Here is a 15207-nt window from a genome sequence, read left to right as displayed (position 1 = left end):
CACGTCCGGGAAAGTACATTCCCACCAACCAGGCTACCCAGCTCGTTTCGATCGGACGTCGGAATGGTCTAATTTCCTTCCTCAAACCCAGCACGCTCAACGTGGCCAATGGCTGTCGGATCAACTTTCACCGGAGCCCATGGTTGAGCTATGGGCAGTGTTTCTTCCGGAAGTTATTGCACGTTCCCAACCATAAACTGACCCTCGCTGACGGTGACTCGTTAGCAAACTTCGTCCGTGCTGGGACGGGAAGGATTTGCATTTTTGTTTCTCTTTTTTTTACTGTCATTCCACCCGGTTCCCTATCGATGGGAATATATTGGCTGGAAAGACCCGAAGTACCGTGCGTTCGATGCCGACGCGTCACACAACCCGGGGATTCCGGGGTTGTATATCGTTGTACTAAATGAAAACAGCACCCATCGTAGGCCCTACCGGAAGGCGCAGGTGATAACCGTAAAGAACAAACTTCCATCCACAAGCTGGCCTCGAACGCTCGGAACGGAGAACTCGAAGTTTGTTTGAGGGTGGTTTCTGGTTTTGCGGTTGAAAAATATGACCGTGCAACAATCGGCCAAACCCCCGAACGGACACAACCAACGACACACGATGCTGGCACACTAATTCTTCACCCATGTCCTCAACGATTCTCGGGCACGTCGGATGAACTCCAAACGCCAAATGCCTTCAAACTCGCTGCCAACCGATGGAGGCGCCTGGTCGCTCACGAACCCCAGCGACGGGAACCGATGCCAGTGTTTATCGGTTGTTTTCCCTCCTGCCGTCCTCGAACCGGCATTGTGAGCGTACGAAAACCCTCCACTCTCGTGTTGATTGTGTCGAGCGACGGAAATAAATTGGTTATTGAATAAACATAAATAATGCGGCCGTCCCGTATAATACCCCTGCTCGCAGGTACGCCAGGGGTTTTTGAGGTTATCGATGTCCACCACCGAGCTGCAGCTGTTTCTGTGTGTCAATCCGATGAGCCACGAAAGGGTGTGTATGTGCGTCTGCACACATTCGAGAAGCTCGAGCAAGGACATCGACATAACCACACGATTGCTGCAATACAGTCTTGCAGTTTCCCGCAGCTAACGGTGGTAGGGTTTGAGCCCTTGTGGCAACCGGAAAAGGGTGCTGGAAATTATGGACATCGATGCTGACTTCCGCAGCGGGTCCCAAACCACAGTCGGGACTCTTGAGCAAAAAGGTGTCCGTCCCATCCTTTGCGGGCGACAATGGGTGCGAGTGACTAATGGTGATCGAGTCGGAGCTAAAGCGCCACGTTCCTCGAGCTACTCCGCACAATAATTATTGATTTCATTTCCGAGCATATCCTCAGATGCAACAACGGACGGCATCATCTTGCTCGGGTTCGTCGGGTTGTGGCTTGCCGTGTTGGTGGGATTGCTTGCAGTTGTGATTGCGATTCCTCCCGGTAGAGGTCCCTGAAAGGTCCTTGTGGTCTTGCCTGCCAGCTAACGAACTTCTGGACCTCTCTGAACGGCAACGCCTTTTGGGCACCGTGGGGAGAGGTCTCGGTCGGGCCTAAGAAATTGAGCTACCACCGCCTCTAACAACTCGCCAGATGAAATTATAAGCGAACTGCTCGCCTCGAAACGTAGCCATTGCTGGAAAGCCATGTGTGTTCAGACCTTATTCAGTCCCTGGCCGGGGTGGCCTGGCTGGCTGGCTGGGGACTTCAATTAGGTTTCGGTCTCGGTTCGTTCATCGATTCATTCGCTCACTTTCGGTGAGTGTTATCGTATTGAAAATTAATAACGTTCTCGCCCGTCCGATCGCAAAAGTCTCCGGCCAGCTGCCTAGGGCAATAATTTCGAAAAGAGACCGCACGGCCAACCAGGAGCAGTGGGTATGCTGTATATAAATGGATTTATTTTTAATTATCTTCCCCGGCCTCGTAGGCCTTTCCCGCTATCGACAGTGAGCCCGGTGATTTGTTTTGGATCTCGACTTGCATTGAGCTTAAAATTGTATCTGCAACGCAATTAAACAGTCATATGCTGCGTGCGAACGATAACAAGGAACAAGTGAGGTGTTTCTTTGTGGTAATTATTTTAAAAACGCAATAAATTTAACGACATAACAAGGGCGTCCTTGGTGTTCAAGCACACGACGGTAAGAATTTCAGCTTGTCGTAGTAGGCGACGCTTTTCTAATGTCACCTGCTCTGTCTTATTGTCCTTAGCAATAATACGGCTCAGGTACACGAGTTCGACTAACGTTGACAAGTCCATTAATTGTACAACGCTGCTCAGGTGGTGAATAAGAAACCGACCGAAGGAAAGTTCCGACCAACGGTCTTTTAAGCCGCATTACTACACTGTGCCTGCCTGCCTGCCGGGGCAAAGTGTTTATTGAAATTCTCTCCGTACCGCCTGTCAGTGTCGTCGTGCTTGTCACCGGTCTGTCGTTGTGGATGCTAATTTCAGCCCGGCAACACTCAGTTCCATCTCCGACCGGTGGTTTATCGTTATTTATTTCACCAACCTTCCAGGAGCAGCCCTTCCGCACGATAATCGAACGTCGATCCGTCGACCGGAGCAGTTGCAGCAGAAAATGGATTCCCGAACGAATTCCAGTTTCACACATCCTTTTTCCTCCCTGCCCGGGTTCTTCCACCCACAGCGTATGTCACAAAACGAGCACACCCGGACACGAAGCTGCGAATGCAAAACAGCACTTTACGCAGGGTTTCCGCTTTCGTCCGGATCTTCCCGGTTGGCATTAATCTTCTTCCGCCGGGGCGTTCGCTTCGGCTTCTCGGATAAATTAAATTACATTCCACCGGGGACACACAGCTCGGGCAGGACTCACTCAACTCCCGAACGCGGCAAGGACCTGCCAGCGTGGGAGGGTGCCTAATAACGCACCACCCGACGATCCCGTTGACTGGCGCGACACGGGACAGCAACTGCTCGCGGATGGAATGCTCGCAATAAGCCAACATCTTCGTCGGTACGGTGGGTTTTGTGGTTTTTCCTCCCCCGGTTGCCGGTTCGGTCGGCCGGTTTCACCCTTCGGTGGACCGGCTGACAGGCGGATTGCGTGGATTTTGTTAATTCGATTCCGAAACTTTGTCAGGCAGGAACCGGCAACCGTGACAGCGGTGCAGGGTCCCGTGTCAAACGCACCCGTAACCGCTGAATGCGCCCCCAAAAACTACCGCACTAAGGTACCACGCTAACGAGCCATCGCATAAAAAGAAAATGTGACCTCGTGGGGCGACGATGGGAGGGTCCTTTTTTCTCAAGCGACAAGCGCCACGTCGTGGAAGATTGTCAAAGTTACCAATTTACCGTTCAATCAGTGCGTCAACGTGCACGGTGGCATTCTGGTGCCATAATTGAATACCCAAGGATCCGACCTCGAGGAAGGATACATTCCGCCAACGCGATACACGCTGGCACGGATTCGCTACAATCCTTGTCAATCATTAATTTGCAGTTACTGCAATCAGGCAAAGCCCGCCACAGACGATGCCGCGCCGAACTTCGGATGACGCGTGTGGGATTCCGCGATGAATAATTTAGCCGAATGTCTTTCTCACCGCACCCAAATGGATAGCGAAGGCGTAATGAATTGACGATGAGCGTTTCCGCAGGGGTGTCTCTTTGCCAGGTGGCTTCGGCCGATTTGGAAAGCTTTTGCAGTGGTACGTGGAATCGTAACGTTTCACCGCATCGTAATCGTGGAAGCGCGGATCCATCACAGAAGTGAATTCTTCTGCGAGCAAATGAGTTCCGTTCCATTAAGGCTTGCTTTAGTGCTTTCAAACGGAAAGTGGTTACACACGGCAAAGGAAATCCGGAACGAACACAACATCCCAACTCCTGTTGTTCTTGTTTATCCTTACGCAAAATCCTCCCTGTGATCCCTGTGATTGCCGTAAAAGCTCGTGACGCGTATTGGTAGAAAAAGTTTCCCGTAGCGTCAGTAGATCCAGCAGCAAATGTTTCAAAGCTTTCTGGGTTGAATCTACACAAGAAATAAGGACAATTTTTGCTTCTTCTCATGAGCTCGATGCATTCAGATGAGCTTTTTAGCAAATGAGCAAAGCTTTACTTCGCATCAAGCAAAAGCTCAGCGTGTCTGTTGCTCGAAAGCTTACGTTGATCTCCCAAGTCGTAAGCGGCAATGGAGCCAACCCAATACCAAAGATCAAGATTCAAATGTATCATGTAATATTGTTCCATGAATGAACTAATGCGTCACATAGTTTTAAATGCATTTATTAGTCGTATAATCAGATAACATCAGATATGAATGTACACCTTTCGGTGCGAAGGAAAAAAATTCGATGTTTAACTATTTTTGAGCATTTCCCAACGCGTCACTCTAATTGTTTTGCCCTCGGTTTGGTTCAGCGCCTGCCATCTCTACTTTAATCGTAATCTCAACAACTCACGCACAAATAAAAGTAAACATCCCTTAATCAACAGGATTGGAACTTGGTTCAGAAATGATCTAATGTTCGCCATAATTACCTGGCTGTCAGCACAAAATAATAACACTTGCAGGACATATACCATCGGGCCACGCTCCTTGACGCGTTGCACAAGGAAACCCGTATATATATATATTCATGTACACGTTCCACAAAGAGTTACGCGCTGGGTTACAATAAGGTATGCGGGTGTGTTATCCGATAACATAAATACAAGTTTTATTAGAGTGTATAGCGTTTGCTTCTGTTTAGTCGTTTTCCGCATTCATTGCGAAGGAAGGGCGAGTAAAGGGTGGCGACATGAGTGGTATGTATATTTTGAAAACTGGAATTTAATCATACGGATCGGTTCATTACGAACGGGTGATTCTTGCGGTTACTTCTCTAATGTAGTCTAAAATGTGATTACTCCTGCTATGACGTTCACTGGGATTCGCTAAGAGCCGCTCGATTCTAACCGTTGCTATTCTACGACCCCTGAACCTCCGGACAATTAGGCTCGGCATGTAAGAATCTACATACCACGACGAGTGTATTGTTTCTATTACATGTATGACGTAGCGTGTACAGGCACAGATAAAAAAGAATAAATACCGAATCAAGCCCTCTGTCACAAGGCGACAGGATACTTTGTAGGGGTTCGTGTCGTATCACGCGCTACTCTGCGTAGAGACGAAACTACGTTAACTGAAATGGGGTAGGTGTAAATGCCATCTTCGCTCCCCCTTCTCGCTCTTCTCGCATAGTACATCTATTACTTCTGTTCGTGTTTGTTTGCGTTTTGTTGTTTGTTTTTGTCTCGTTTCCTAATCCTCCTTACCGGTTAACAATTTCCGCGAATCAAATCCTAAAAATACGAACGAAAAATACACGAAGACTCGAAGATGTCTTCGACGGTTTTCCTGCCCTCGGGGTGTGATACACTGGAAAAACACCAAGGCCACCAGGACGAAAGCGAACTGGAAACGGACATGAACACGGCGACACGACAAATAAGAAGGAGGAGGCTTGAAAACGTAGTATAGGTGTATAAATTGACAGGATGTTGGAGCAAACGAGAGGATGCAGCTACCGTCGCAAAGGTTCCCCGCTCTTGGCTCCAGCTCCTCACTGCTGCTTACATTCGGCCGGGGGTTCCTTCTTGCCATCAGCTCCGCCTGCGCCACCACCGCGTCGTTTCGCCTGTTTCGTCGCCCGATTGCTACGAGCTGCGGCTGCGGCTGGCACCTTCGCCTTGTTACCACCCTGCTCTACATCCGCATCTTCATCATCCTCCTCCTCTTCTTCCTCCTCCATCTCCTCGGCCTCCTCTCCCTCTTCGTCCTCCTCCTCTTCTTCCTCTTCCTCCTCGTCATCCACGTCGTCGTCGTCGTCCATCACGTCGCCGGTATAGTAGAGGACGGCTTTCGGAATGATACGCGCCCGCAGGAAGTGGCCCACCTCGAAGTCCCGCCCGATCTCGTACTGCATATCGGGATCAATAACGTCGTCCTCTTGGACACGCGGTGGCGAGAAGAAGTTGAAGAACGACTCGGTCGGTTCCGTCTTCGTGACCATGCGCGTCGCGTTGCGCTGTTTGTGCTTCTGCTGCTTCTTGATCGTCTTCACGGTAACGTTCTTACCCGGATTCCAGTTGATCGGGCAACCGGTGCACTTGTACACCTCCGGACCCTCGAAGCTGAACGGTTCGTCCTTGTCGATGTTGCATCGCAGGAAGTACTTCTTCGTCAGCACGGTATCCTTGAAGAAACTGTTCGGCGCAAAGTGGAATTCAATCACGTACGACATCGGATCCTTCTCGTAGACTATGTTCACGTTGCGCAAATACTCAAGCACCGGTTCGTCGTGCGGGTGCACCAGCTCGGCAAGCGACTCCGTATTCTTGAACACCATCAGCCAGAAGTTGGGAATGCCTTGCCCGTTCGCGGGCAGCATCTTGTGATAGTCGAGGGCCATCTTCTTCAGCTTCTCGTTCAGCTCAGCATCTTCCTCTTCCTGCTCTTCCTCTTCATCACCTTCCTTGCGCGGGGGATCCTCCCACGTGGCTTCCTCGCTGGTAGGCGCAACCGTACCGGTCACGATGTCCCTCCGCCGGTCGATGATGGGCTGGTAGAGCTCCTGGTACTTGCACTCCAGCTGGTATACCTCCTCAAAGAACTTGGCCTCAAGGTTGGTGTATGCGATCTGCAGGTTTTTCAGTGCATTCACACGCTGTTGGGCTTCCGCCGGCAGGGCGCCAATGTACTGCTTCATCATGTAGCGCCGCGACATCGCATCGAGGTAGCTGGGTGCATTGAGAAAGTCAGCGACATCGCAGTCCGAGGACGGTTCTGTTTTGGCTCCTGTCGTCATTCTCGTCCGTTTGATTTAGATCGCTCGTGATATGACTTTTCTTCTCTCTCTTTCTCTCTATACCAAACCGCTGGAAGTGCAATCTGTAACGGACAAGAGATAGAACCGAAACAAAAACGTAACGTAAGCGAACAGGCAACAAGTTCCGGCGTGTTGTGGCTAACGGTCACAACTGCTTGCTTCCAACGGCGACGATGATTTCGCCGGGTTGCTGCTACGTGTTTCGCTAACCAATCAATATATACTTCGCACACATTTGCTAGTCTACAAGAAGAAAAAGAATGAATCATGCATGGCATACTTGGGTTCCGAACAGAACATAAGAAGGCCCCACGTTCACATTCTCGATTATGACGCATTAGATTTTTTTAGGTCTACCAGCAGCTCGTGTACGAGAATTGGATCTTGGACCTTGGAGAATTTCCGCACGCGAGCGAGTAAAAACACCTCAAATCGTAACCGTTCGCTCTCTTTCGCTCGATAGTTTTCACACATGGAACAACTACTGCTATTCTCTTTGTCGTCTCTGTTACAACAGCGCAGTCCGCGATTCGATGGAAGGCAGGCGGCAACAGCACGACGGAAGCGTAAAAAAGAAAAAAGATCAGAAAAGAAAAACGCATCCTGCACAAAAGCGAGGTTAGGATGCAAGGAACACCACCGCCGCAAGCATCGGAATCTCCATTGTCGTTTTCAATCACAGAGTGAAGCGAGACACGCTCGCTGGAAACAAATTGCGTGCTCAATTGGGAAGGTTTGCGGGCCACCAGCACCGTCTGGCGAAAAGTGAACCACCATCGCGACCTCCGACCAAAAAGGCCGTAAATTCTCATTTTCCGGTCCGATGTCCGGAAAGCACATGTGGGAAGTAGTTCGACACACGGCACCCACAGTAGGAACCGGAATTCGCCGGCCGTGCCACACTCACACCGTAAACGCTCGCACGAGGTGCCGACGGAGACACGAAACTACAACGCACTAATTTCGGGCGTGCGCCTGCACCACCCAAAGTTCGCTACAATGGCTTTGAAACCCTCCCATGCTAAATGAAAAACCTTCTACACACCTTCAGATTGCTGCTAGAAATCCGAGCTGCTGGGACGATCACCACTTGAAAGAGATGAAAAAGAGCTCCGCAAGGAAGACAGCTTCCGAACTTCACGGCACACTGAGCCAGAGGACCGTATTGCGCGCACACATTCACACACCTAACGTGAAGCACGCGTTCCGCCGGCAGTGCAGCTGTCAAATGCAACAAACGAGAGCAGTGCTGCCAGTTTGGCAGTCAATTAGAAATATTGCGGTGTTTTCCGAACAACGTGCCTTTTTTTGCAAATGTTAATTCCGCTTGAAATGGTTTGTACTTCGTACTATTTTATTGCACTACGAACATCTCTTTCGACTGGCAACGCTGGCGGAGAGCTGACGGGTGGCATATCCTTGCTAAAGGAGCGGGAAATGGCGGCGAACGTGCAATTGTCCTGGATGGAAAGACAAAGCATGCCTTGACAGCTTTGCTTCCCGCGTAACAGAATGTCACGTTCGAGCAGCTGTGTGTGCGGTTGACAGACTCCGTCGGCCGGTTAGAATTTAAACTATTCCTATGTACTTTTAATTTAAATCAAACATTTTTATACTAAACGATACATACGTATCGGTTTAAAAATACCATCGCTTATTTCATCATTGCAAGTAATATTTGAACAGAAGCTTGAACATGATATAAAATTTTTGTCGTCGCGAAATATATCCTATCTTTTTAATTGTTGTATGCCCTGGCCAATGAAGGAGCATCGACAATGATGAGCTGTATGATTCGAAAAGGCTGGCCACAGAAAAAGCGTTGTTTGCTCAAATCGAAATGCAGAGATGGTGCTGATATGCTCGGTAGAAAGGACAGGATTAGTGATAGCACCGCCAGGAGATTGTAGCACGTACTAAATCAAGAAGAAAGCAATTACACAAACACAAGGGTTCAATGTTAACCAATAGGTTTGTAAAATGGTTAGAATTTTTATTAGTAAATCGATTTAAAAAATTAAACACATCTATTTGCTAATCATCAAGTGTGTCTTAGTTCCACTCGACGATGGGCGGTTAACTTAAATATAGCTTCCATTGTATCATTTGTTCATGCAGCAGGGACACTTTCCGATCCATTGTGTCGGCCTTTCCTATTTCGACAGGATCGGCGGCGCCGTTCGTCGGCTCGGTACGCTTGGCAAGTGCTGTGGTGAAATCTTTCACCGGGAACAAGTACTTGACTGGCGCGCCGACGTTGTCCCCGTGCTGCGGTGCCGGTACGGCGTAGTCCATGTAGAAGTTGCATAGGTTCACCATACCGTACTTGGACCGCTGTTGGAACCGCTCGACGTTTTGCTTTAACCGGGTGTACATGTTGCGAATCTCTGCCGGAAGCGCTTTTGTTACTGAAAATAAAATGAAACGATACATCAATTTGTGTTACAAACAAAAAACGTAAACACGTGCTCACATTTTGCGCTGTACTGCTCCAGATCGAACATGTAGTTGTAGTAACAGAGCTGCTGGTAGAGATCCGTCTCCGAGTACTGCAGCACCAGCAGCCCTTTGCGGCACAGCAGACAGTACGGGTTATTTTTGGACGCAACGTGGCAGTATAGGCGGGTGTTGCCGTTGCACGCCGGATTGTCGCATACCATCCATCGTTGGTAGAACCGCCGGATGTCTGCCCGTATAGCCAACGTCAGCTCGTTCACGATTGAGGGCAGATACTGGGCGGGTTGCACCGTACAGTTGGCTTCCTCGTTCGCACAGCGCTCAAACACCGATCGGTGTCGTCCACCGGTGCCCGGACGAAAACCTCCAGCAACCGGGTTCTTGGCTTTGCAGGCGACGCAAGTAAACTCGAACCGGTGGCACAACCGGTAACGCTCCGAAGCCGTCTTAATGAGGTTTGCTCCCTCGTAATGGCCCGTACTACCATCTCCACCTGAGACTGCCATCATCGAGCGGTACTTCGTCGGATCGAGCCCCAGGCACAGAGCCAACCGGCAGGCGTCCGTGCCCTCCAGCGGCTCACAGATGCGAAACACCACGGGGTGGATTTGTTGCGACAGGTAGTACTCGACATCCACCTTCAACTTGTCGGCATTGGCTGGATCCCGGAGCTCATCGATGTGGTACGCGCGCTTCATGGCCGGCGCCGACGTCCCATCCTGGCAGATGATGTAGTTGACCATGTCGCCCCGCTTGTAGTTCCGATTGCGCTGCTTGTTCATGCGTTTGGCCACCTGCACGTGTGGCAACTGGCCGGCGTCCGCGTACTCGCTCAGCGGGCGCGTAAGCTGCTTGGTTATTTCGAGAAGCTGTTGCGACATCGTACCCGCCAGCAGGTCGTCCTTCAGCTTCTCCAGCCACAGGTGGATGTTCTCGATCCGATCATCCATCGGTGTGTCCGAGAGGATCTGCCCGATGATCATGGTACCGGCGAGGACCGCGACGCGCGACCAGTCACGCCGCACTATGTCCAACCCTTTGAGCTCCTGCGTGCTCGTATACCCACTGCCGTCGGATTTCTTGATGATCGACACTGCGGCGTATTTCTTCTTCTTCAGTAGCAGCAAGTACTTGTAAATGCCGTCCACGTCCAGCTCCAGACAACGGTACGCTTTGTTCACGTGCTGCTTGATACTGGCCCCGATCCGGTTTACTTGCTCAAAGTCGGTGATGTTCGTGCTGATCATGATACTGTCCGTGTCACCGTAGATGACCTGGTAGTTCATCCGCTCCACGATCGACTTGGTGTTCATGAGGATCTCGCGGCCTCTTTGCGTGATCAGCGAGGCAAGATGCTGCGCGTAGAACCGGGACCGCGTGTATCCGAGGCACCCGTATAGCGAATTGGCGGTTAGCTTCAACGCCATCTGTCGTAGGTTATACTGGAGCGTCAGCTCTGGTGATAACTCGGGCGTCTTCATCAGCTGCTTCACGGCGCGGCGGCTTTCCACGAGTTTGCGAATCTGGCGTGGCAAAATGCCGGTCTCGTTCGTGGTGAGGATCGTCGGTTCCAGCAGTGCATCTGGGTCTTCTGCGTCCGCGTCCACAACCGGCGGCAGGACGGTCGTGAAACAGATGTTGTATTCCTGGATGATGCTCGGGTACAGTGAGTTGAAGTCCATCAGCAGCACAAACTTGTCGTAAAAACCTTTGATGGGTTCCAGCACCAACCCGCCAGCATACGCGGCCTTATTTTTGGGCTTCCGGCCCTCCTCGCCAGTTGCGCCTTTACCGTCCTTGCGTGCACCCGCCGGCTGGAATGGGGCCTTCTCCGGCAGAATGTAGTCCTTCTCTTGAAACGCATGCAGCAGCAGGTACTCGTTGCGTTCTGCGCGTCCACCATGCAACGTTCGGTTCATTAGGTTGCCCGCAATCTGCGTGATCTGTAACGCTAGCGGAAGCGCATTCAGCTCGCACATCAGCCGCAGCGTGTAGAAATTGTCCTGCATCGTCAACCCGACAAGCTGGACCAGACTTTCGGCTTGCTCATACATGACCGGGATCTCGTCCAACAGCACGTCCTTCCGTTCGCCCTCACCGATCTTCAGCACCTCTGTGCAGAGCGTATTCAGATCGTAGCTACGTGATCGAATCAACTCTTCGGCGGACGTTTTCACGTCGCATATCATTCGCCCTAGGAAGAAATCATCCACGCGCTTGCTCGTCGTACTCCGCACCTTCAGCTTGCCGATGCGACTCCAGAGCGCCATTTTGGTCGTCACCAGCCGTTGACAGATCAGATCAAGCTGGAAGTCGTACGCATCGAACGTCACGATGAGATCGGGGTCGATCAACTGGAACGTCGATAAGAACCAGCTCAGCAACGTCCGCTCGCTCTCGCACTTGGTCACTTTTGCTTTGCAATCGGTCGGGTTGAATCCAAGTGGCCAGATCGTGTTGGTAGGCCGCGTGACACCGCAGTACTGTCGGATGAACGGAGGATTCGGCGGTGGCTGGTTGAGCGAAAATCGATCGTTTACTAGCATCGTAATCATGGCGATCTCGTTCGTGTTGTTGCGTAGCGTGCTGCGCACGTTGATCGAGCAGAGCACGAGCGGAGGTGGCGTTACCGTGGATGTATCTGACGAAGGCGTGACACATCCTATGTCCGGGACGGTGACCTCCACCTTACACCAACTTGACTTCGTTTCGCGGGATGTCGCTTTCCGCAGCTCCATCCAACACGGTCCCTTGACCTTCCGCTCGAGCAGGAACTGCTCGACCACGTTCGTGTTAGAGCCAAAGATGTGTGCGATGGTACGATAGCGCTTGTCCAGCGATGGAGGCGGCAGCTTGGCACTGTACCGCACTTCCAGATATTCGCTCGTAATCGGCACCTGCATCCCGCTTGTGGCGGTCGTGTGTGCAAAGTTCTTGGTCACAACCTTCGTGCGGTATTTGGTGACGTTCAGCTTGGTGCTGATGTCGTTGCAAAACTCGTTGTACACGTCTAGCATGCTCACCGGCTGTCCGGTCTCTGCGTCTTTCTCGCGCGCAAGCAAAAACATGCAACGGTCAACGTTCTGTACGTGGACACAGATAGACTTGAAGTCGCTCTTCCCTACCGGAATCCGGCCGAACAGATACAGTTCACCTTGGCACTTGTTCGGATCGCTCCATGCATCCCAGAACCAAAACTTCATCTGTTCCGTGCCGGGTTGAATCTCGCTGTTGAACTCGGTACTGTCCGCTTCCATCATTTCAGTTGCCATTTCATCTTCCATACCGGAGAAAATACTGTCCCACCCATTAAGCAGGTTCGGAGGAATATCCTGCACATCCTTCGTTTGCGTTTCCATTTTTGACTCATCTTTCACTACGATTGTGGTCGTTGTTTCATTGAAATCATCTTCCATATCGTCGAGTATGTGACTTTCGATTATTTCCTCGCTTGGTTCCATCTTTATGGTTTCGGGAATTGATGAAACCGTCGGTTGTGTTATAACTTCCTGCTTTACCACTGGTGCCACAGCTTTCGGCGGGAGACTATCGATCGCTTTAGCCGTTGCCGTCGTTGCGACCTTTGCTGGGGGTTTCTTGGTCACTGGTTTTCCCTCTGATGCGGCTATAACATTCTTCAAGATTTCGTCATCGCTGTTCTCTTCCACCACTTCCTTTTTCTCCGATTTCTTTAGATTTTTACTCAAATTCTCCATGTATCGTTTCATTTCTTCTTCAGCGGTGAGTTCCTTCACCTTGGGCGGGGCTTTTTTCGCCTGGTATAGCGGACGAATTTCTTTTGCATGTGCCCTGTTACTCTCTGCCTCGGAAGCTGTCCCAGTTTCAGACTTGATTTCGCCCAAAATATCCGCCAGTGCATCGTCATCGTCCACCTTCGCCTTGGACGTATTCTCGCGATTGAAGTAGTTTCTCAATGATTTCCGACCGGTAGTCGGTTCGCCAGGGGTATTCACATCATCGCGGACGCGTTTTTTTGCTTTGGACTTGTTCGTTTCCTTTCCTTTTTTGCTGTTCGATCGACTACCACTTGTTAACGGATCTAGCTCATCTTCATCGAAAATTTCGCGCCCATTTTCCACGTAGCCAAAGCCATCTAGAAGTGAAATAAAATTGGGGAGTTACCACGAATGTGTTTCAGGAACTCCCTAATGTCCCTAATGCCTTACCATCGTCCTCCACCCAATCGTCATGCATGCGCTGGTTGACGATTTTAGCATACTCTCTTTCGTCCACCTCATCATACACGTTGTGGATTTCGTCGACCTCGTACTTATTCTTGGTACCGACCTCTTTTTGCTTCTTGAGTCGCTCCAAGGCAGCAAATCGGCCATGTTTATCGATACGCCTCCGCTTCGATCGTTGTTCCGACCCTGAAAACGCACAACAAAGCCCAGTCAACAACACGTCCAACAGGTACTGCGGCTCATACATTAAAGCAGAGCACAACGATACGTACCGGGGGAGTCACACATTTTGAGGACTATTCAATCACCAGTAAGATAGTGCACATGAATCCACACGTGTGCGCTGCAATATGAGCTTTTTTTTGATATTTAATTTCAACAACTGACGCACGATTTTGCCGCAAACATTCATCCGCGATTTTCGGACGAAACTGATATTCAATGAATATTGACGGTTGTTTTGGCGCGAAAGCTTCAAACTGTCAACAACTGTTGCATTGCCCCAAACCGAATCTATCAAGGGGTATGTTTCAGATTATGATGTAATTAGTCGCAGAAAATCATCTGATAATCGACTAAATCGGTACAAATTGAATCGGTACTAACGATTCGATCGCAGTGCAAGAACATACTGCTTGGACATTTGTTTATTTAACTCTCTCTGGTTACTGGTATATGATTCTAAGCCCGGTGAAAATAGCCAAACTGACAGCATATATTTCGCCTGATCGGACATAATTGCAGCAATTCAAAAAAACAACACATGATTCAAGCAGCTTGTTGAGCACGAAGGAAGTTTAAAATTTGTTCTGCTGTATCTCCAGTTTATAGCGTTTTTGTTTCTGGATTCGAACTACAAATTTATATTCGTTTTGTCAATATGCTACTTACTCAACAATTCTTAAATGCGGATCTAAAATATGCATGATGCTTTGTACAGATGCATCGTTCACTACACGGTTGATAAGCAGTTTTCTAATCCTAGTACTAATCCTTGCTCAATCTAAAGCAAACAACTACCAAGTCGCAAAAGACCAAAGTTTGAAAACACTACTTTTTAAAGTTCTTTTGTTGTTTTATATAGCATAAACGATTGATATTTGCTGTTCTTTGAAATGTATTTGTATCAATTAATTTGAAAATACTTCTTCAAATTGTTGATAAGTTCATTTTCTCAATTTTTTTATTTCAGATTCTGTACATTTTTTCGAAAGTCAAGAACAGTGAAGACATAAAACATTTTACGATAAAGAGCATTTTATTTATTTGAGCCTGTTTGTTGATAATCGTTTAACTGGCAGCATTGCTCAGCCATTTGACAGCAGCACTGCCGGAAGCTGTCTTCTCTGCGAGCGAAGAAATCGATCCCCGTCACGCCGCCGCCATCTTTAAATGTTATTTAGATTTCTAAGAAGTTTAATCTTTTTTAGTTTTCTAATTAGTATTTAAGGCATCTTATTAAGATTAAACCAGGAACGCTAAGCATAATTTTAATCTTTAAATCGTAAAGAAGCCGCTAGAAGTACTAGAAAGTAAGTAAAACGAACGGTGTAGCCCAACGAAGCGAAAGAAGTTTCGGCTCTGTAACGCGTACCGTCGTGGCGTATCCGGAACATGGTTCCCGTATGTAGAAAAAAAAAGCGTGGTGTGATGCTCCGTCCCTGAAAGACTTTTTGGCGCTGAATTAAGCGTCGCTAATAG

The 15207-nt window shown here is 49.4% G+C and overlaps 2 protein-coding genes across 2 annotated transcripts; both read right to left on the bottom strand.

Moving 5' to 3' along the window:
• Positions 1 to 4240: 4240 nt before the first annotated feature.
• LOC128721476 (nucleosome assembly protein 1-like 1) lies at positions 4241 to 8028 on the bottom strand. The gene is made up of 2 exons (XM_053815232.1): positions 7890 to 8028; positions 4241 to 6906 (listed from the first exon to the last, which is right to left on the bottom strand). The coding sequence occupies exon 2, from the start codon at positions 6821 to 6823 to the stop codon at positions 5579 to 5581; it is 1245 nt and encodes a 414-aa protein (XP_053671207.1). The 5' UTR covers positions 6824 to 6906; positions 7890 to 8028; the 3' UTR covers positions 4241 to 5578.
• Positions 8029 to 8920: 892 nt separating this feature from the next.
• On the bottom strand, positions 8921 to 13794 carry LOC128721474 (DNA polymerase alpha catalytic subunit). The gene is made up of 4 exons (XM_053815231.1): positions 13779 to 13794; positions 13489 to 13692; positions 9318 to 13415; positions 8921 to 9252 (listed from the first exon to the last, which is right to left on the bottom strand). The coding sequence occupies exons 1-4, from the start codon at positions 13792 to 13794 to the stop codon at positions 8921 to 8923; spliced, it is 4650 nt and encodes a 1549-aa protein (XP_053671206.1).
• Between the last annotated feature and the right edge of the window lie 1413 nt (positions 13795 to 15207).

Source organism: Anopheles nili, chromosome 2 (genome assembly GCF_943737925.1).
Source record: "Anopheles nili chromosome 2, idAnoNiliSN_F5_01, whole genome shotgun sequence".
NCBI lineage: Eukaryota > Metazoa > Arthropoda > Insecta > Diptera > Culicidae > Anopheles > Anopheles nili.
This window is presented reverse-complemented; position numbering and strand designations above follow the sequence as displayed.